General features: G+C 47.5%; 1 protein-coding gene across 1 annotated transcript; it reads left to right on the top strand.

Moving 5' to 3' along the window:
* Positions 1 to 422: 422 nt before the first annotated feature.
* Positions 423 to 21,239, top strand: LOC307205242 (uncharacterized protein; the record flags this gene model as incomplete). The annotated part of the gene is made up of 12 exons (XM_079957437.1): positions 423 to 671; positions 2,197 to 2,284; positions 3,822 to 3,972; positions 4,215 to 4,391; positions 8,386 to 8,585; positions 10,161 to 10,243; positions 11,714 to 12,118; positions 13,390 to 13,449; positions 16,351 to 16,423; positions 17,692 to 17,842; positions 19,320 to 19,496; positions 21,039 to 21,239. The coding sequence occupies exons 1-12, from the start codon at positions 560 to 562 to the stop codon at positions 21,237 to 21,239; spliced, it is 1,878 nt and encodes a 625-aa protein (XP_079813563.1). The 5' UTR covers positions 423 to 559.
* Between the last annotated feature and the right edge of the window lie 225 nt (positions 21,240 to 21,464).

Raw genomic sequence — 21,464 nt, 5'->3', positions numbered from 1 at the left:
GGCTCCTGATCTGAGCAGTTTCAGGATCAAGTACTTTGCAGGGGCAACGGAACCTCATTTCAGTGGCAAAAAAACTCAGGGCTTCTGGGTGGAGGCTCAAGCCCAAAGAAGGTTGGGCTCTTGTGCAGAGGTGGGTTGGAAGGACATTTCCCCAAGTGGCCATAATCCTGCCCTGGGGTAGGGGCAGCTCCTACGAGGTAGTGTTTCTTCACTTGAGGCTATGTGCCTTGAAGGTGGCACTTTTTAAACTCTCAAATCTTGTTTCGCTGCTATCCAGTCCCTCCTGTGAACTTTCCCTCCTTTCTTCTCTGGCAAAACAGGCTTGACGAAGCCTTTGGCGATCCTCGCTGCTTGGGCATGGGCGGGAGGGAAGTAGGCCAAGGATCAAGGCCTTTTCCAATTGGCTCTGAGGAGCAGCAGCTGCTCACGTGTTGGTCTGGCCAAGGTACAAGAGGCCCAGCAGCCGAGCCCAGATCTCCCAGGAGCGGGAAAGCACTGTTTACTCTCTCCTCCTCTTGCCGGCCGATTCCCTGCTCCGGTTGTCCCTGCTGCTGCCAGGATGGTGGTGGAGCTTTACCTCGACCTCCTCTCCCAACCCTGCCGGTCTGTCTTTATCTTTGCTAAGAAAAACAACATCCCCTTTGAGTTCAGGCATGTGGCTCTCATCCAAGGTGAGGCTGGTGGATGGGGCAGGGAGAGTCACAAGATCCTGGGTGCAGTGTCTTGAGTTGAAGGGGCTGGGCGGGGGGCTTATTTGATGGGTGGGGGGCTGGCTTGAACTCCCTGTTTGACTCCGACAAGGATGGATTGAAAGAGGGTCACTCTCAAATGGCAAACCAAAACTGACTGGGAAACTCAGAAACCAAGAGGACAAAAACTCTATAAAAGAATTGGGGGAAATTATAAGTTATCTAGGAGACCACTTTAAGCAGATGGAAACAAGAGCAGGATTCTGACACACTTGTTGTGTAAAAACATGGATAATATGGTTCAATATAAAAACTCCAAGACTAGTATGCAGTTGTAGATGCTTAAAATAAGACTCTATAGATGGAATGGGGGGGAAGTCGTGAGATTTGGAGAATCTCCACATACAGTATGACTTTATTGATGTTTGTTTGTTTATTTGTTTGTTTGTTTTTAAATGAATTTTATTAGTATTTTCCACACAACAACAACAACAACATGAAAGATATTTAAAAAAATACACAACATGCAAAAATCAACATTCAAAAACTTTTAAAAAACCCAACAAAAACAAAACAACAGAAACAAATCAATGGAAGTCAATGTCTTCTTGTTGTTTTACTGTATAATATTAACTTGTAAAATATGATGTGTGTTTATTTGTATTTTTGTTTGTAAAATTAATAAAATTTTGGCGGGGAGGAGAAAGGGTCACTCTCAAGTTCCCTGTTGACTGCTTGACGCAGGTTATCTGAATGGCTGTGCAGACCTTGGAAGGTTTCAGGGATCTCATTCAGAGCTTTGGGTTCCCTCACAACTTGAGGCTACCGTCGAAGAGGTCTTATTTCCTAACATTTAAAATAGGCTTTCGCTGTTTCCAGTAGTTTTGCTTTCAAATCGTTGGGGCCTCTTGGTAAAGGGTGGGTAAGAATTGATTGTTTCCTAATAAAAGCAGCCATGAATTTCATATTTGTGGCAACCAGGAAAGAACGGTGACTGTTGTAGAATGATTAACTGAATTGCAAGGAGGAGAAACGAGCTTTGCAAAAAGACCCCTGGCTTGTTCCAGTATCTGCCAGGGCACGGCTCATTTCCCCCTCCTCTTTGCTGACCTTTGATACTGATGCAAGGCAGACTTGTGTATCGGTGCCTGCTGTGCAGTCCCACACCCCGAGCATGCTTGGGGCAGATGCCCATCTCCTTCCATCCATTCCCGAGCAATTGGCTTGTTCTCTGTACTGTTCTGATTCTACTTACTTTGTGGGCGTGAAAAAAAATTATTACCTAAGAGCTGACTTAGGAGAATGACTGACAAGCACACAGCCCCTGCCCAGCTGTCCCCCACCTCCCAACCAAAGCAATCCAGTATAGAGGTAAGAGGGAACATGAGTGGGGGGTCAGGTGGGGGTGACCAGCACCCCTCACCCAGGGTGGGTCAAGGCAGGGTCCTGCGTCATGGTTCTCATGAGTGAATAGCTGCCTCTTGATTCCTTTTGTCCATCTCTCCAGGGCAAAACAGGACAAAGGAGTTTGGCAAGGTGAATCTGCTGGGGAAAGTGCCCGCTTTGAAGGATGGTGAATTCACCTTGGCAGAGAGGTAAGAAGGACCCACAGCGCTGTTACTTTGTGTGTTTGTGTTGGGGAGCAGCCACACAGGCCCCCTGCAACTTCTCTGTGTACCAGATCCTGCTGGAAACTCATAAATCTCTGCTTTCCTCCCTTTGGGGTTTTGTGTTTTCGTTTTCAAGGCCTTAACTAAGTTTATGTTGCAGCCTTTCCTCATAGGGAATTCACTCCATCCCCTTGATAATTTTGGTTGCTTTTTTTCTGGACTTTTTGTAACTCTACAATACCCTTTTTGAGGTTGGGTAACCAAAACTATTCACAATATTCCAGAAGCAGTGGCACCACAGATTTGTATAACAGCGTTATAATACCAGCAGGTTTATTCTCAGTTCCTTTCCTAATGATCACTAGTGTGGAATTTCCTTTCCTCACAGCTGCTGCACACTGAGACAGTGTCTAAATTATTATTATTAATAATAATAATAACAACAACAACAACAATTTACGTGCTGCCCATCTGACTGGGTTGCCCCAGCCACTCAGGTCCCAACAAAATATTAAAACACAATAAACCATTACGGTTGTACCTCGGCCCCTGAACGCCTTGGGAGTCAAACATTCCGGCTCCCAAGCGATTGAAAACCGGAAGTGAGCGTTCTGGTTTTCAAACTTTTTTTGGAAGCCGAACATCTGGCGTGGCTTCCGCTATTGTTTCCAGCACACCTGCGCAATCGGAAACCAGTAGAAAGCCACACCTTGGTTTCCATTTCAGAAGTCGAATGGACTTCCGGAACGGATTCTTTTTGACTTCCTAGATGCAACTGTACAATAAAAAACTTCCCTGAAGGGCTGCCTTCAGATGTCTTCTAAGACTAAGTCAAATAGTTTATCTGTTTGACATCTCATGGGAGGGCGTTCCACAGGGCAGGCGCCACTATGGAGCATGTCTTTATTGAACTCTTCCCTATGACCACAAAGCCTCATTCTTGGTCTGTCACTGTCATCTACTGTATGTGTAATTAGAAGAAGAAGAAGAATTTTTTAAATGTTTAAATAATTATTTAGGGGACAAGGGCTCAACAAGAAAGACCGGGTTATGTTTAGAATGATACCGCATAGAGAAATGCTCCCTGATACCAAGATGAGGGATTCCTTTGGAATTCAGATAGAGAGAATTGATAAGTATAATGATCTGTTGTGAACTTGACGGAAGTGTACAATAGATGACCTTTCCTGCTTTGGCTCATCTTCCTTTTTCTTTTTCCTATTTTCCTATTTTTCTTTTTCCTTTTTCTTTTTTCTTTCCCACAGTTGCTTATGTTCTGTGCCACGTACTTTGATATTTTTTGTAGTTTTTTTCCATTATTATCATTATTAAGGAATTTTCTTCTGTAATTTTGGTTATCTATATTTATATGTATTTGTTTAAAGCAAAATAAAAGTATTCAATAATAAAAAAAAAATAGAAGAAGAAAAATCCCCCAACTTGTTTGCATCCGACTGCATCTGTTGTTATTCACTGTTTGTGCCTGCTGATCTTCTTCTCTTTGTTTCCTCTACCCAAACAGCATTGCCATCCTCTTGTACCTAGCAAGGAAATTCAAGACCCCTGACCACTGGTACCCCTCGGACCTGCAGAAGCGAGCCCGCGTGGACGAATATCTATCTTGGCAACACATGACCACGCGAATGTATGGCACCAAAGTGTACCTGGCAAAGGTAAGGGCCGGAACTGCCTCTTGGCCCAGTCTCTGCTGCAATAAGGGGACCAGAGCTGGGCTTAGTTTTGTGGCCTGTGAATGTATATCTGTTAGAGAGACCCTGCCTGCCCACGAGAGATGAAATGCTGACAGCTGCCATCGTTTTTCCTTCCTCTCACTGCTCACATGGTGATGAGAGGTGAAGAGCCATACCTAGAACGTCTCCGGTGTCAATTCCCTCTTGCCCCCTTCTCTGCATAGGCTTTGCTGCCTCTCTTCCTGGGACATCCTGCCCCTCCCGAAAAGCTCGAAGAATTCCTTGAGAGTCTGAAAGAGACCCTGAAGCTGTTTGAGGAGAAGTTCCTCCAGGACAGGCCCTTCATCGCTGGCACGGAAATCTCCTTGGCAGACTTGGTGGCCATTGTAGAAATCATGCAGGTGAGTGCTGGGGGGTGATGAGGTCTGGGGGTCTCTGGGAGGAAATGGCCTTTGGCTCCTGGCAAGGCTGAGGCACCTCATCACGTCCTGCTAGCCAGAGCCGGGTGGGATCACCACATCTCAAAAAGAAGAGGTCAGAGCTGCAAACTGGGAACCCAAGTGACCAGGTGGCTGAACAACAACAACAACAACAACAACAACAATAGTTTATTATTTATACCCTGCCCATCTGGCTGAGTCTCCCCAGCCACTCTGGGCGGCTCCCAATCAAATGTTAAAAACAATACAACATTAAATATTAAAAACTTCCCTAAACAGGGCTGCCTTCAGATGTCTTTTAAAGATAGGATAACTGCTTATTTCCTTGACATCTGAAGGGAGGGTGTTCCACAGGGTGGGCGCCACTACTGAAGCATCTTTCTTTCTTTCTTTCTTTCTTTCTTTCTTTCTTTCTTTCTTTCTTTCTTTCTTTCTCTCTCTCTCTCTCCTTCCTCTCCACCCCCCCCCCCGCTGTCTGTCTGTCTGTCTCTCTCTCTCTCTCTCTCTCCCACACACACACACACACACACCTGGAGCTTTTTAGTTTAGGAACAAGCCAGTGCCAGTCAGGACAGAAGTGTACAAAATTAGGTCTGTTGAAACAGCCTTGCTGTGAATATTTTGCTTTGTGGCAAGTGTTTAGACCAGGGGTCATCAAACATTTTCAGCAGGGGGCCTGTCCCCTGCCCTCAGACATTGGGGGGGGGGATGAACAAATTCCTATGCCCCACAAATAATGCAGAGATGCATTTTAAATAAAAGCACACATTCTACTCATATAAAAACATGCTGATTCCTGGACCATTCGCAGGCCAGATTTAGAAGGCAATTAGGCTGGATCCAGCCTCCAGGAATTCGTTTGCCTACCCATGGTTCAGACCCTCAAAATATGAACTGTGAAAGAGAGACAGGGATTTAACATTTATTCTTGAGAGAATGAACAACCAACGTCTTGGTGAATGCAGTTCATGAATTGTTTTGCTCAGAAACCTTGAAATACGAGGTCTCTTTGTTTTCTAACCTCAGAGACACCAATTGAGACTCTACCTGGATGGCCCTAAACCCACCTGCTCCTTCCCCAACATCCCAGTAGACCCTCCCTCTCTCTCCCACATTCCCTCTATCCAATGCGTCCCCCCACCAATCCAGTCACACTCCAAAACAGGAAGTGTGGGAAGAGAAAAGCGGAAGATTTTCTCTCTTTTGGAACACTAGAAATGGGGTCCTCAGGAGGTGAGGAGAGCCTTGCTGTTGGGTCATGCCAAAGGTATGTCTAATTAAGTGTCATTTTCCCACAGTGGCCAGCCAGAAGCAGGGGCTGGGTGCCACAGAGATGCTACCCCACTCATGATGTATATCCAGCATCTCACTGGGTCGCTCATTTTTTTGGTGCTGGGCTCTCGCTGGAACCAGCCGACTCATGCAAGAGTTTTGTCTGGTCCTCTTGCACGTGCCAACTGACTAGCATGAGAGCAAAAAGCAATCGTACCTGTATTTTGGTTGGGCGCTCTGGCGCGAGCCAGCTAATTTGCGCCACAGCACAAGACAAAAAAACAGGACATTCCAAGATCTCTAATCAGAAGCCGGGATGTCCCACTCAAATCGGGACGGTTAATGGGTATGGTGATGATAGCTGTGGGGCAGATTTCCTTGCACATTTGGCAATGGTAGGTTTTCTCAAAATGCATGCAGAGTGAGCTCAGACACCTGATTCCCTCCCACCTACCTCCAACAAAAGAACAATGCAGGCACAGTGTCTCTTCTTGCCAAACAAATGAAAGCTTGGGAACATTTCTTTTGGCCTTGCTTAAAAAGAAACAGCGTAGCACGTTTGCAAGTTCGTTCTTCTCCCAGATTCATTCTTCCCAGCTAAGCAACAGGAGTTATTTTCAGCCTCTTAATCCTGAATCCCAAGTCTTTTTTCCCCTTATTTTTTTAAGTAGAAGTGTCAACATCCCACTTCACTTCAAAGGCATATAGCAGGGAGTAGAAATCAATTAGCAATCCAGGTGTTAATAATACTAGCCAGGCAGGCTTTCCAAAATAACTGTTGTTTGTGTTTGATTGTATACCACATACTCATTATCATTTCTAAGCAGTGTTCGTAAAAATGAACCGTACAGATACTTGCATTTTCCACTGAAAGTTCCTCTAAGCATTCTGCTCTAAGGATAAAAATCTGGGGAGCTGGGCTCCTCACAGACTGTGAAGACTTCAGTCATGACTTTGCCCTTCTCTGATTCTGCATGGTCAGAATTATTATTATTATTATTATTATTATTATTATTATTATTTGAATTTATATACCGCACTATGCCTGGGCATCTCAGGGTGGTTCACAGAATACAATCAAGATCTAAAACCACAAAATACATAATAAAAAATAAAAACAACAACCCGGTAAAGGTAAAGGGACCCCTGACCATTAGGTTCAGTCGTGGCCGACTCTGGAGTTGCGGCGCTCATCTCGCTTTATTGGCCGAGGGAGCTGGTGTTTGTCTGCTTCTGGGTCATGTGGCCAGCATGACTAAGCCACTTCTGGCAAACCAGAGCCATGCACGGAAACGCTGTTTACCTTCCCGCCGGAGCGGTACCTTTTTATCTACTTGCACTTTGATGTGCTTTCAAACTGCTAGGTTGGCAAGAGCAGGGACCGAGCAATGGGAGCTCACCCCGTTGCGGGGATTCGAACCACCGACCTTCTGATCGGCAAGTCCTAGGCTCTGTGGTTTAACCCACAGCGCCACCCGCGTCCCAACAACCCAATAGCTCCCCCCAAAAAAACCACATTTGAAAAAGGCATAGGATGTCAATCAGGTCAAGTGAAGGCCTGGTTAAAATCAACGTTTTTGCCTGGTGCCAAAAGGTGTATAAGGAAGGCTTCAGGTGGACTCCCCTGGGGAGAGCATTCCACAGATGGGGAGCCGCTGCAGAGAAGGCCCGTTCTCATGTTGCCACCCTCTGGACCTCTCAAGGAGGAGGCACACAAAGGAAGGCCTCAGAAGAGGATCTCAGGGTCCAGGTAGGTTCATATGGAAAGAGGCGGTCCTTGAGGAATCCAGAGCATTGAGCGGCTGACGAGACCGACGGCATTTTATTTGCATGCGTACAAGCAAATCCTTGTTCATTCTTCCACTTGATAATTCTCTCTGCCCCTCTATCGCTCTTTAGACTCCCAGCATTGAATGGTGGCAGCCCTCTTGAGCAGGTGATGGGGCTGCATCCATGCTGAAATAAATAAATTATGGTCTTATGTATATAATAAAGGTTCATAAATGTACCAAGCAAACACGTACATAGATATATAGGCCACATGTCTGAAGCTGCACAGGAAAGCAGCTATGGAGCTATTTTGACTCCCAGGCTGACTAGGTGTTTTCTCTATAAGGTCAAATGGAGGAGCCTCCCCATTGCCTTTTCCTTCACAAATCCTCTCTTAAGGGTATATCTGTGTATGAATAGGTTGAGCCTGTGATCTGGCTCAGGAACTAAGTACTTATCATTACAAAAGACTGGCCAGGCTCCCCCAGGGTATCAATCCAGTAAACATTAACAGGTAACCTGCCAGACAGGAGATAAACAACGACAGCAGAAAAGCAACATTCAAATTTCTGTTTTAGACCACCTTTTCTGTGATGTAGGTATGATGTTTCTGGGGGTGGTCTTGATCTACAGGGTGGCAATTTCAAAAGTCTTTATAAGGCCTTGCACGCCATTGTTCTGGTTTCCTCCTCCTCTCCTGCATGTGAGGGGAGCACCCTGTTGCAACAGATCAATAAAGATCAAGCTTACAAGCTGCTTTGCTTCTCAATATTCTCTGGTTGGCCTCTGGTTTTTTCCTCCAACCAATGGAGAACCTACAAAGGACTCTATGAGGGCTCTCGTGTTCCCCATAAGGGAATAAGGGCAGATTTTCGTTTATTACAGTGCCAAATCACTCTCCTTCTCTTTGCAGCCTGTAAGCGCCGGCTACGACGTCTTTGAAGGTAGACCCAAGCTGGCCGCCTGGCGCTCCAGAGTGGAAGAAGCTGTGGGGAAGGACCTCTTTGCCGAGGCCCACAGGGAGCTGTTCAAAGCTAAGGATGTGACGGAGGATCAACTCCCTCCTGAAATGAGGGAACAAATCAAGCAGCACTTGCTGAAGTATGTGAAGTAAACGCCATTGGGGGGCAGAGTCCCCTCAATAAAGCTCAAGAACCAACCAACACGTTTTGGTCTCTTCAAATATAATTGGAGCAGCAATGCTCCCCACCCCGGTGCCACTTCTCCTTATTGTCATCTCGGACTCAGGGCTGGTCACCAGGAGAAGAGTTCAGGCCGTGAAGCAGAGGGCCCAGGGGGGTACGGGAACCTTTTGGTCCAATCTCGGAAAGCCTTGTGACTTGGCTCCTTTTCTGGACGACTTCTGGGCAAAAGGAGCCACCCCGCTAGAAATTCTGCCCATTCTTCCATGTCCAGAGAGAGTTGTGGTCCTTCCTGAATCAAAACACTGCATCCATTCCAAAGTCCTAACTGGGAGTGGCCAATTGAGGGGTGGGAGGATCCATCCTGTCCCTCTTTGTGTGTCTTTCCATCTGTGTGAAGAAGACCTTTAGGTAGGTGGACTAGGGAGAAGGTGAAAAAGGACTTCACTTGCTTTACTCTCATTTCTCCACAATGATGGGGCAAGGAGCCTTAGGATAGAGGAAGTCCTCTGTGTGCTGCTTCACCTTTTGTGTCTTTCACCCTTGGATCCTTTGTCGTAGACCTGTGCCCCCTCCCTGTACAAGGGGGGTGGGACAGAACTTGCCTTGGCCGCCCATCTAAGGAACAGCCTCAACTACCATGCAGTTAAAGCTGCTAGCTACTACCCAATGATCCTTATGCAAGACCCAACCGTGCAAAGAGGGGCAGGATCCTGGTGCTGCTCATTCATCTATTTCAAGAGCCTGATCCAATAAAGAAAGGGGGTTCATTTGGTGCCCCCAGCTGCTCTGGCTGGGCAAGATCATAGTCTTGCCGGGGGGGGGGTGCTTCTCCATAATGTTGAGAAGTATGTAAATACAACTGTTACTGGGAGGAAGAGATGGGTCTGTATCAGGAACAAGGCTTTTTAATTTGATCATCATCATCATTTTTTTTTGTATGCCGCCTTTCCACAGTTAAAAAAATAATGCTTAAGGCGACTTACAGCATGACAAGATTTACATAACTACAAAAGTCATAAACAGCAAATAAACCACATCAAAAAAAATACACAACCAAATGGGAAACAATTTCCACATAAATCAAAATCTAAAACTAAGAATACATTAATATCACAGTTTAAAATGACATAGGTAAAAAAATAACAGCAATTTAAACCAAAAACAAAACAGAGCCCTCTCTGCCCAGCAGTGGCAGCTGTCCTTTATAGAGCCCATCAGGCCCTGCCCTGGGCCAGGTGATGAGTGGCAGGACTGGGGCCCTCAGGTGCTGAGCAGGGGAGTCCTCCTGGGTGGTAGCTACAGCAGCAGTTCTTATAGGCCTGATTCTAAATGACTGGGAGTCAGGAGCAAGCAGTGTGGCAGCCATGTCTGGGAATGACACCAATGATTCAGGATGGGGAAAACTCAAGCGAGACAGCAAAGATATCACAGAAGATTCATCCAAGCAGCATCAGTGGCCAGCAAAATGGCTGATGAGGGTCAACTGAAGTGTCAAGTGATACATGTTGGGGTAGAAACATCCCCACTTCATTCCTCTCCACAGTGATGTCGGCAAGTACCTGGGGAAAGAGGCCTTGGGCTCAGCAAAAGTGTTGAGTCAAGTGTGCGGCCGCTCTGGGGGAAAAGGTGAATTCCAGACTAGTGATGGAAAATAAAGCTGTCAGTACTGTAGTGTCTATTCAGTTCTGTGATGCAACCACATTTGGAATCCCATGTACAGCCCTGGTCTCCCCACTCTCAAAAGGGTATTGCAGAGTTAGGAAAGGTTGCACAAAAGAAATCCAGGGGGATGGAGGAGGTCCCTGTGAGGAAGGATCACAACGGTTGGGGCTTCTTTATTTAGAAGAAAATATGAGTGGCAGGGAATGGGAAATGTGATGGAGGCTTAGGAAATTGTACACGAGATGGTGAAAATGTTCCCTCATCCAGTGAAACCAATTGGCAGTAGTTTGAGGGCAAAGAATGGTCTGATGTTTTATGGGTTTCATTCCCACAGGAGTTGGCCAAGGCCACTAGCTTAGACAACCTTAAAAAGGCAATTAGACAAATTAATAGCCGAGGTGGAGGAGAAGTCGCTGTTATTAATCATGATGGTCAAGTTGAGCTTTAGGGGTTTGCTGAAAGCATCTGGTCAACCACGGTGGGAAGCCAGATTCTGTATCTATTGTTATAATGGGGACACTCCTTACTCCCCACAGATCCAAAAGGACCTTCTTTCCGAGACATGTTGCCACCATGTGACACATTTTAAGCCCTGGACAGCCCACTTAGAAAACAGCCAGGCAGTCATTCAAGAACATTCAAGAACAAATTAAGAGCAGAATGAGAGTCATTCAAGAACAAATTAAGAGCAGATGCTGTCCCTTGCTGTCGACTCCTTCGGTACAAACCTCCCCTTCTGATAAGCCTTTCTCTCCCAGAAGTTTCATCTTTGCTGGATGTTGGTACAGTTAGCTCTACTGTGTCCTTGCAGGCAGTGGCTTGTTTCTTGGGTCAGCAGCAATCGGGGGATAGAATAACAACAACAATTTATTATTTATATGCCACCCATCTTACTGAGTTGCCCCAGCCACTCTGGGCAGCTTCCAACAAATTATAAAACTGCAGTAGAACATAAAACAGGGCTGCCTTCATATGTCTTCTAAAAGATAGTTCTTTACTTCCTTGACATCTGATGGGAGGGCATTCCACAGGGCAGGTGCCACTACCGAGAAGGCCCTCTGCCTGGTTCCCTGTAGCCTCACTTCCCACAGTGAGGAAACTGCCAGAAGGCCCTCGGAGCTGGACCTCAGTGTCTGGGCTGAATGTTAGGGGTGGAGACGCTCCTTCAGGAGCAATGATGCAATAAGAGTCTCCAGTGGGCCAAGCCACCTAACACACTTTCTGCCTGCCTGTCAGACACCTGCAAATGGTGGGCATAGAAATTTCCGCAGATCGGAATGCGTGCGGTATCTATTGGTGTGCTAGAGATGTACGAAGCACCTGGGAAACCAGCCAGTGTTTTGCTGCCACTTTGCAAAGTTAATATTTCAGTGAGCAGGCTCTTGGGTCAAAGAGCCTCTCCTGGGCTTTTGACCCATCCATCCAGGCCTTGAGGGTCTGCGCCCTCCTTGTTGACTGCCACCGCAGGCTCTGCCAGTCGCACGTGCTTCGCTTCTTGTACTTTTCCAGAAAAAAAGAAAGCAAAAGTCCCTGCCTGCTGGAGTCAATACCCCGCCCCTCAGGGAGAACATCTGGCTGGCTGGCAAGCTCCCGCGTTCTGCTACTCCCTCGCTCTCTGCCCTGCTGCAGTTCCTGTTCTTCCTGGGAGGGTGTTCTGCCAAAGGCAGACTACACAGAGGAAAATCTCTGCTCTCTGCTGCTCTGCCTCTCCATGCCCAGGGACCACCATGGTGCTGGAGCTGTACCTGGACCTCCTCTCCCAGCCCTGCCGAGCCGTCTACCTCTTTGCCAAGAAGAACAACATCCCCTTTGAATTCAGAGCTGTGGAGCTGTTCAAAGGTGAGCTAAATGCACCTGCCTTCTGGCGCCTCTGTGCTGGCAGCGAAGGAGGGGTGGGGGCGCTGAGGTCAGGGTGGGTCAATTTATCTCCCGAAGAAAAAGTGCAGAGATGTTGCATGGGTGAGAGGGAAGACCCCTGTCTCTTAATGACTTGGAGAAGCCACGATGCTCAGGGTGCTCCAAAGGTGAGCTTCTTCCTCATTTTGCTGCCTGCTTTCAGAAGACCTGGTTTTAAGTGCACCTCTCCCCCCCCCCTTTTCTCCCTAGCAGGAGACATTCACTGATTTTAAGCATGGCAAGAATTCCCTTTTTCTCACCATGCTTTAGACTCAGTGAATGGAAAGACGATAAAGTCCCTACCAGAAAAGAATGGCCAATTAAGTTTGATGGATTATGCCGAAATGGCAAAAATGACCGGAAGAATCGGAAATCAGGAAGACCAAAATTTTAATAAGGAATGCGGACATTTAATAATATATCTTTAAAAAAACACCATTGTAAACAGCTAAAATCATTAGTAGGGTTGGAATAACGCTTGTAGTTTAATGGCGAATTTTGGACATAATGGAGATGTAAAAGATTTGGATTACTGTAAAAGATGCAGGAGGAAATGACTAATGGGACCCACAAAGGGGAGGAGGGAGAATTCCAGGAGATTCTTTGGAATCTTGTTTTTATGTTGGATATGTGATTGTAAAACTTTAATCTAAAAAACCAAATAAATAAATTTATTTATTTTTTAAAGTATTCCCTCTTTCTCCTCCAAATGTTTATGTGCCAGGTTCTGACATGTGTTAGTGACTCTGAGATCAGGAGGAAGAAGAGTTGTAACAATCTGGGATTAATTTTCCCAGGAAAAAATAACTCTGAGGGACTTGGCCGGAAGTTGGCCTCAACCCTCCTCTGTGCAATGGGCCTGGTTAGAAGGATCAGTCCGGCTGGGACAGCCCACTCTGGTGTAAGGAACTTGGGGGGGGGGGCAAGTCTCTCCCTTTACCTGCTACTCCATTCTTGGGACTAGCCTTCTCTGGTGGGCTCTGTGGAATCCCGGTCCATTTCATCAGATGCTGTTGTGATTTGGGAGTCATCACGGCCAGCTGAATATTGCAGGTGGCTCTCTGCTTTGACATGACTGACGAGAAACCCTGAAGCTGCCTGAGTTTGGGAAGGTGGGTCTTCGACTGGGCAAGAGGGCAATTTTCCCATCTGAGATGGATGCCTGCCTTTCTGCTCCCCTCCCTTTGCTGATGCTTTTGCGTCTCTCCTGCCAGATTCCATCCTGGGGACGAAAGTGCAGGGCGCAAGCAACCCAGAGGGAGCCACGCCATCAGGTAAGAGCTGAGAGGCTGGGTGATGCTTTTGTATAATACAGAAAAATCAGGGTAGTCCACAGGCCAGATGCCCAGGTTGGCGTGGTTCAGAGGGTTGGAAGCAGCAAGAGCCTGGAGTTCACACACACACACACCCATACCCCCACAAGCAATTCTGGTTCCGGGGCTCCCCCACTGTTTGCATGGAGATGCCCCCAGTTCTGTGGGGCCAATGGTCAAAAGGCCAAACTTGAACCTGGGCTCAGTGCCCCATTCAGAAGTGGCTTTGCTGGGGGCCTTCAAGTTCTTGCAGCCTCTTTCAAAAGATGTTTGTGAGCCAGCAGGAGGTATGTACCACCAGCTGACAGATCGGGTGGCCGCCCTAAGTATCCTCGCCTCCCCCTTCGTTATTTTCGTTTCTGGAAAATGGTGCTTGTTTGTTCCTGCTGTGTGTGAACATGTTTGCCTGCTAGCTTCTGGCTCAGGTTGAAACCTCTCCCCGGAACAGGTTTCCAGAGGAGTTCTTGGGCAGTTGATTTGTACAGGTGGTCACATTGAGAAGATGGCTGCTATCCAGGGCTTCCTTCAACACCTGATGAGTCAAATTCCAAGCTGCTTTGCTCCAGGAAGTGTTGTGGAGGGAGCTGTTGGTTCCCCTGCCTGTTCTGGCTCTCCCACAAAGAGTCCCCCAGGCTCATGGTCTGTCCCAAGTGTGACAAAAGAGCACAGTGGCTGTCATCAGACTGTTCAGGGCCATCAGGAAATGGGCCAAACCAATGAATGTGTGTCAAGGTGGTTGCAAGGAAGGCTTAGGAGTATTGTAAATACAGGGCCGATGAACAATGCTGGCAAGTTTTTCAAAAGAGGACTGCTTGTTATTTTAACCTTAGAAGCAGCGATAGAAGAAATGATTGTCACAGGACAATGCCTGCTCTGTGTCGTCAGTCCTGGCCCTGAACTGTTTCAGGCAAACATGCAAGGATGGACTGACACCACACTTGCAAAGCCCATGTTTGAGGGGCATGAATATGGCTGCTAGCTGAAGGTGGCATGTGGGCAGATCTTTGGCTGCACAGACACCCTTTTTGCCTCACCTGGGTGGCACCTCTCCTCACCCAGCAGCTCCTGAGCTGGACCTCCCCCTTCCCAAGAACATCCATTTTGAAAGGAGGCTCCAAGCACACTTTAACAACAACAACAACAACAACAACAACAACAACAACAACAACAACAACAACAACAACAACAACAACAACATATTATTTATACCCCACCCATCTGGCTGGGCTTCCCCAGCCACTCTGGGCGGCTTCCAAAAAAATATTAAAATACTGTAATACATCAAACATTAAAAGCTTCCCTAAACAGGGCTGCCTTCAGATGTCTTCTAAAAGTTTGGTAGTTATTTTTCTCTTTGACATCTGGTGGGAAGGCGTTCCACAGGGCGGGTGCCACTACCAAGAAGGTCATCTGCCTGGTTCCCTGTAACTTGGCTTCTCGCAGTGAGGGAACTGCCAGAAGGCCCTCGGTGCTGAACCTCAGTGTCCGGGCTGAACGATGGGGGTGGAGACGCTCCTTCAAGTATACTGGGCCGAGGCCGTTTAGGGCTTTAAAGGTCAGCACCAACACTTTGAATTGTGCTCGGAAACGTACTTTTCTTGCTCCAGGGGTCAGTTTGTGCCAGCAGCATTCAGCCAGAACTCACAGGGTGCCTTGTTGCTGAAAGGCATGACAGAGATGCTAAAAATATGGTTTAAGGGAAGTCCCCCGGTTTTAGTAAACAGGACTCCCCTGCTGTTGTAGAGTGAAGTTCTCTTTCCAATGTGAATATTGCCGTAAGGATTTCAAGAGCAGTTGATGCTGTGCTGTTGCCACTGGGCTCCTGCAGAAATACAGTGACCCTTTCCAAGCAAACTCAGCCAGAGGTTCGTTCCCTTGGGAAGAGATCAGGACTGCATGCCCTCTGCCCTGCCCCCTTCTGCATGCAAGGCTAGAGATAAACACACCTTGTACTTTGAACTCAGGGTTCTTTCCAAACTCCACTTCGGAACATAGTTTGAACTTCTCTCATGCGGCTTTGAAAGCCAGGCCAGAGGTGGGGTGGGGGGTGAGGTGACAATAACAAGTATTTTCAGTTTTTCCCCAGTATTTTCAGACAAGGTGTGGTTTTTATTGGGGGGCAAGATTAGCCTGGAGTGGAGAGCTTCCTTGGGTCTGTCTGTGGCTATGAACCAGGACAACCAAAGTGGAGCAAACACCCCACTTTCTCTCCCCCTCCCCAGTTTCCAGATGTTGGGGGCTCCTGGCTGCCTGCTCTGAGTAGAAAAAAATATGGCACTGGACTCACAGCTGATTTATTGGGATATTCTGTGTTATGTACTGAGTTGAATAGGATCCAAAAAGCAGCAGTCTGATTGGTCCTAGAACAATAGGATTCAGAATGCAGCAGTCTGATTGGTCCTAGAACAATGCAGCAGTCTGATTGGTCCGCAGGAGCCACCCAATCCAGCTCCAGGTGGAAGTGAATCCGCAACCTGATTGGCCTACAGGAGAATCCCAGAATTAGCCAATCACGTGTGACCCATTGTGTAAATAATGTATATAAAGCAGATATTTTGGGGGAACTTTCATTCCTCACTACTATGAGCTGAATACTCACTACTAAGAGCATGAAATCCACACATTTCAATCTGCATGGGTCAAAATGTAAATTGGCCACTGATTTGCTCTGCAGAACCTGGAGTTGTTGTTTGTGTTTGGTACACAGACATATGCACACCATTTCTCCAGCTGTCACTCAGAAGAGATTGTCCAGGCAAGCTCCAATTCTGGAGTCCTGGATGTGCTGGGCATCTCCTGCCAACCGTCCTGCCAGGTCTAACTGTGTGCTGTGTTGCTTCCCTCCAACCCACCTGGTTTTAGGGCCGCTGCCCAAGGCGACTGCGGTGAAGAAAGTTCCCGTCTTGAGGGATGAGGCCTTCGTTTTGTCTGAAGGGTAAGAAGGCAGGCAGGCAGCCATGGCTTCCTTCCCCTCCAAATTTCTAACTTAAAAAAATATATATTTTTTGTAAATATATATTTACATACTTGAGTTTTCAATCATACCACAACACATTCAAAGTTACAAGATTCCTACAAACCTCTGGACTTCCCACCTCCTCTGTGAGTTCTCTTGCTAAAACCTTCTGCTGCATCTTTTTTTTAATAATCCAAATTATTGTAACTCCCATTGTGTCAATAGTTCTCGTTACATTACAAGTTCTAGTTACAGGTAGGTAGCCGGGTTGGCCTGCCTTAGTCAAAACAAAATTAAAAAATTCCTTCCAGTAGCACCTTAGGGACCAACTAAGTTTGTCATTGGTATGAGCTTTCGTGTGCTTAGTTGGTCTCTAAGGTGCTACTGGAAGGAATTTTTTTATTTTGTTATTACAAACGTTATTGCAATCCTGCTAATGTTTTCAACTGCTTACAGTGGCCTTCAAAGTAAATTATATTTTCCCCCATTCTTTATGAAAGTTTTGGGCTTCCTGTTTCCTGAGTCTTCCGGTCAGTTTTGCCATTTCGGCAGTCCATCAACTTGATTTGCCATTCTTCTCTGGTAGGGACTTTATCTTCTTTCCATCTCTGGGCTAGCAACATCCGTACAGCTGTCGTTGCATACATAAAGAGTCTTTCCTGCTCGCTTGGAATTTCAGCACCTACAATTCCTAATAAGAAAGCCTCTGTGTGTTTTTTTTTGTAGAAGTTATTTTAAGCATTTTTTCCAATTCATTATATATCATTTCCCAGAATGCTTTTATTACCTTCCTCCCAATTTCTATCTCATCTGTATGTCATGAGGACAGAAGACAGTTGGATGCTGTTGAGCACAGCTCAGAGGCTCAAAGGAGTCAGGGGTTTGGGGCCAGGAGACAGAAAAACTTTGGTACAGTATTGGGAAACTCCGTTGAGTTCTGTCTCAGCTAACACCAGATGGAAAGCGATCCAGTCTTGAGCTCGATGTAAATTGTGGTGGGGGGTGTATCACAGTGGGGGAGCAGCACCCAGGAAGGTCTCTCTCTGCGGCTTCATGGCACGTGACTCAATAAGGTGTTTGGCGAGGGGTTGGGTGCTGCCATGGGGGCAGAGACAGGTCCTTGTGTATCTGGGGCTCCGGCACAGCTCTGGTCTGCCCTCAGCCTTCCAGCCCTGAGACAGGCTTCCCTGCTCCATTTGCTCCCACTGTGCCGCTGATGCCTCTCACCCTCTTTTCTCTGGGCACAGCACAGCCATCCTCCTGTACCTGAGCCGCAAGTACAATACCCCGGACCACTGGTACCCGTCGGACATCCAGAAGCAAGCAAAGGTAGATGAATACCTGTCCTGGCACCAGGCCAATATCCGGGCCAATGCTCCCAAGGCCATGTGGATCAAGGTAAGGGAACAGAGAGATGGGTGGGCTTTGGCTGGGCTGTCCAGTTTTGGGGGTTACCTGCTTGGCTCAGGGTCACAGATGAGGTTCTGGAAGGCCTATCTCAGAACCTCTGCCCAAATTCCTCTGGCTTAATGCCCTTAACAGTAATAGGCTGTGGCTGCCTTCTCTCCAGGCAGCGAGGAATGGAAATTGCCCATTCATGCTGCTGCCTCCTGTCCAACTCACAGTATTGCCATACTTTAAAATATCCAATGACTTCCCTTCTTCTCTTGCCACGGTTCATTTTGCGTATCTTACATCCCTGCATATTTTACAATAACTATCCTGATCGGTTTTCCACTATCATATCAATTAAAAATTATTTACTCTTTTGAATTTTTCTTTTCTTGAGAGCCAGTGTGGTGTAGTGGTTAAGAGCGGTAGTCTCATAATCTGGTGAACCAGGTTCGATTCCCCACTCCTCCACATGCAGCTGCTGGGTGACCTTGGGCTAGTCACACTTCTTGAAGTCTCTTAGCCCCACTCACCTCACAGAGTGTTTGTTGTGGGGGAGGAAGGGAAAGGAGAATGTTAGTCGCTTTGAGACTCCTTAAAGGGAGTGAAAGACAGGATATTAAATCCAAACTCCTCTTCTTCTTCTTCTTCTTCTTCTTCTTCTTCTTCTTCTTCTTCTTCTTCTTAGTGCTGCAAGCATTTTCAGCTGTACACAGTTATTTTCCATATACTCAATAAACGTTTTCCAATCTTCTCTAAACCTATGTTCTTGCTCTCTTATTCTATATGTTAAATCTTCAAGTTGTGCAAATTCTGTCAACTTAAGTTGTGAATCTTCTTTAGTTGGGACCTCACTCACTTTCCATTTTGGGGCTAACAAAACACGGGCTGCAGTTGTTGCATACATAAATAACCTTTTCTGACACCTGGGAATTTCAGTCTGATTTATTCCCAGCAGAAAGGACTCTGGGTTTTGGGGGAAAGTAATTTTTTCCAGTTCATTATAAATCATTTCCCAAAGCTCTTTTACCTTTTTACATGTCCACCACATGTGAAAGAATGTTCCCTCCACCTCTTTACACTTACCTGATTCTGTCTTGTAGATCTTAGCAAGCCTACTCGCAGTTAAACACCATCTATGAATCATTTTCAAATAGTTCTCTTTCAAAGAACAACATGCTGTAAAAGTCGCTTTTCCAAAGTTACTCCCAAAGGTTGAAATCTATGTTGTGTCCTATATCTATTGCCCAGTTCATCACTGAGACTTTAAAAACATTGAGTTCAAACCATCCAAGGTCATTGTTGTCCCATAAGAGCAGCCTCCCTTGACTGGCACTCTAGCCGGACTTCTCAGGCTTTCCCTGGGAAAGCGTAGCTCTGTGAAGGATAAACTACAGTTCCCAGGCTTTAATGGTGTGGTGTGGATGTGATCTCTCTCTCTCTCTCTCTCTCTCTCTCTCTCTCTCTCTCTCTCTATGTGCAGGTGCTAATCCCACTCTTCACAGGCCAGCCACTCCCCCCGGAGAAGCTGCAGGAGGTGATGGAGGGGCTGGCCGCCTGCTTGACTCAACTGGAGGAGCTTTTCCTGCAGGACAAGCCCTTCCTGGTGGGCAGCGAGGTCTCGCTGGCAGACCTAGTGGCCATTGTGGAGCTCATGCAGGTGAGGATTGAGCCCAGGGATCACCAGGTTCCTTTCTGAACTGCCTCCTGGCCAGTCTGGGGAGAGCAGGGGAGCAGCCTGCCTTCCCTCAAAACCTGACTGAGGGCACATTGTGGGATGAGCAAATGGCCCAAGGGTGATCAGCGGCTGTTTTGAGTGGCCTCAGTGGGTCATCCAGCTGCCAAGCCAGACCACAAGGAGCCCCAACAGAGAACAGGGTGCAGGGCAATCTTCCCAACTGTCAAGGCTTCAGGGAATCCTATCCCTCTCACGGCGGGATGCAAAGAGGCATCAAAACAAGAAGAGTTCTTACCATGTAGTTTATTCAATAGTCACAGAGAGAGACGAAGGAATGCTGTCTCTCTTAGATAATGCAATTACTCCAAGTAAAGTCCCACCCCCTCAGTCCCTCCTATTCTACATCACCCCTGCACTGGCTGATCTGCACTTTCTGCCTCTGAGTTTTCTGTTCTATTACTCTCAATGCCCGCCGGGTTCTGGGAGAAGGGGAGTCAGGAATGCTTTCAAGAGACTGTTAGCTGTCTCCCCCCTGGTGCTTCTTCTTCCTGCTGCTCTCCCAGTATTTCCCAACTCCTTCCCTCTTCAGCCTTTGAACTATGTGTGACGTTAACATATGAGAGAGTGCTGGAGGTGAAATAGTTAAACAGGTTGCCCAGCCAGGACCCAGGGGGGTGGAGTCAGTAGGACTATAAAACCAGCTCTGGGGGGGGGGCCAAGGAGAGTTCGTTGGAGAGTTTGTTGGGGAGTTTGTTGGGAGTTGGGTGGTTGGTTGGAGTGGGAGTGAATTGGGCTAGAGTTGTGGGTAGGTTGAGTTAGTGTAACGAAATAGGCTGAGTTAGGAGCTAGGCAGACAAGTAAATATCTGAGAGGTGGTTTAGTATGTGGGGAGTCCCACTGACTCCACCCCCTTGGGCCCTGAGTGGGCAACCTGTTTAACTACTGTATTTCACCTCCAGCACTCTCTCATGTGTTAACGTCACACTATGACCTTCTGCAATGGGGACGTGGGTGGTGCTGTGGGTTAAACCACAGAGCCTAGGACTTGCTGATCAGAAGGTCGGCGGTTCGAATCCCCGCGATGGGGTGAGCTCCCGTAGCTCGGTCCCTGCTCCTGCCAACCTAGCAGCTTGAAAGCACATCAAAGTGCAAGTAGATAAATAGGTACCACTCCAGCAGGAAGGTAAACGGCGTTTCTGTGCGCTGCTCTGGTTCGCCAGAAGCGGCTTAGTCATGCTGGCCACATGACCCGGAAGCTGTACGCCGGTTCCCTCGGCCAACAAAGCGAGATGAGCACCGCAACCCCAGAGTCAGCCACGACTGGACCTGATGGTCAGGGGTCCCTTTACCCTTTACCTATGACCTTCTGCAAACCACTGTTCTAAATCTATACTGTCCTCCTGCTCTCGGGAAGGTGCAGGAAGAGAGGGGGAGTGGTTCCCACCATTCCTCTTCAGTCCAGCCCCTGACACCCATAGACCCCAATGACTTACTCCCTACCCCCACCCCGTCCACTTTCCGCAGCCGGTTGGTGTTGGGTGCGACATATTTGAGGGGAGGCCCAGGCTGGCCAAGTGGCGCGACCGAGTGGAGGAAGCTGTCGGGAAGGAGCTCTTCCTGCAAGCGCACCAGCTGATCCTGAACATCAAACAGCTGAGCACCATCCAGATCGATCCCCGGCTGAAGGAGCAGCTGGGGCCGGTGCTACTGAAGATCCTCAAGTGAATAAAAGCCACCCAGCTGGCCGCCGTCTCTGCCTCTCCTTTCTAAGTTGAGGGATGCTGCCACAGGCCCTGGTGTGCCCCCTGATCTCCTGCCCGTGGGCAGCAGCTGCCCTCTCCTAAGTATTCGCTCCTGGTGTGAGTCTGCATGACCTACAGAGCTATGGGGCAGGCCCTATGCTGACCGTTTGCTTTGCTTGGTGCCCAGCACCCAGCACTGACTGAGCAC

Source organism: Podarcis cretensis (genome assembly GCF_951804945.1).
Source record: "Podarcis cretensis genome assembly, chromosome: 16".
Classification (NCBI taxonomy): Eukaryota; Metazoa; Chordata; class Lepidosauria; order Squamata; family Lacertidae; genus Podarcis; species Podarcis cretensis.
This window is presented reverse-complemented; position numbering and strand designations above follow the sequence as displayed.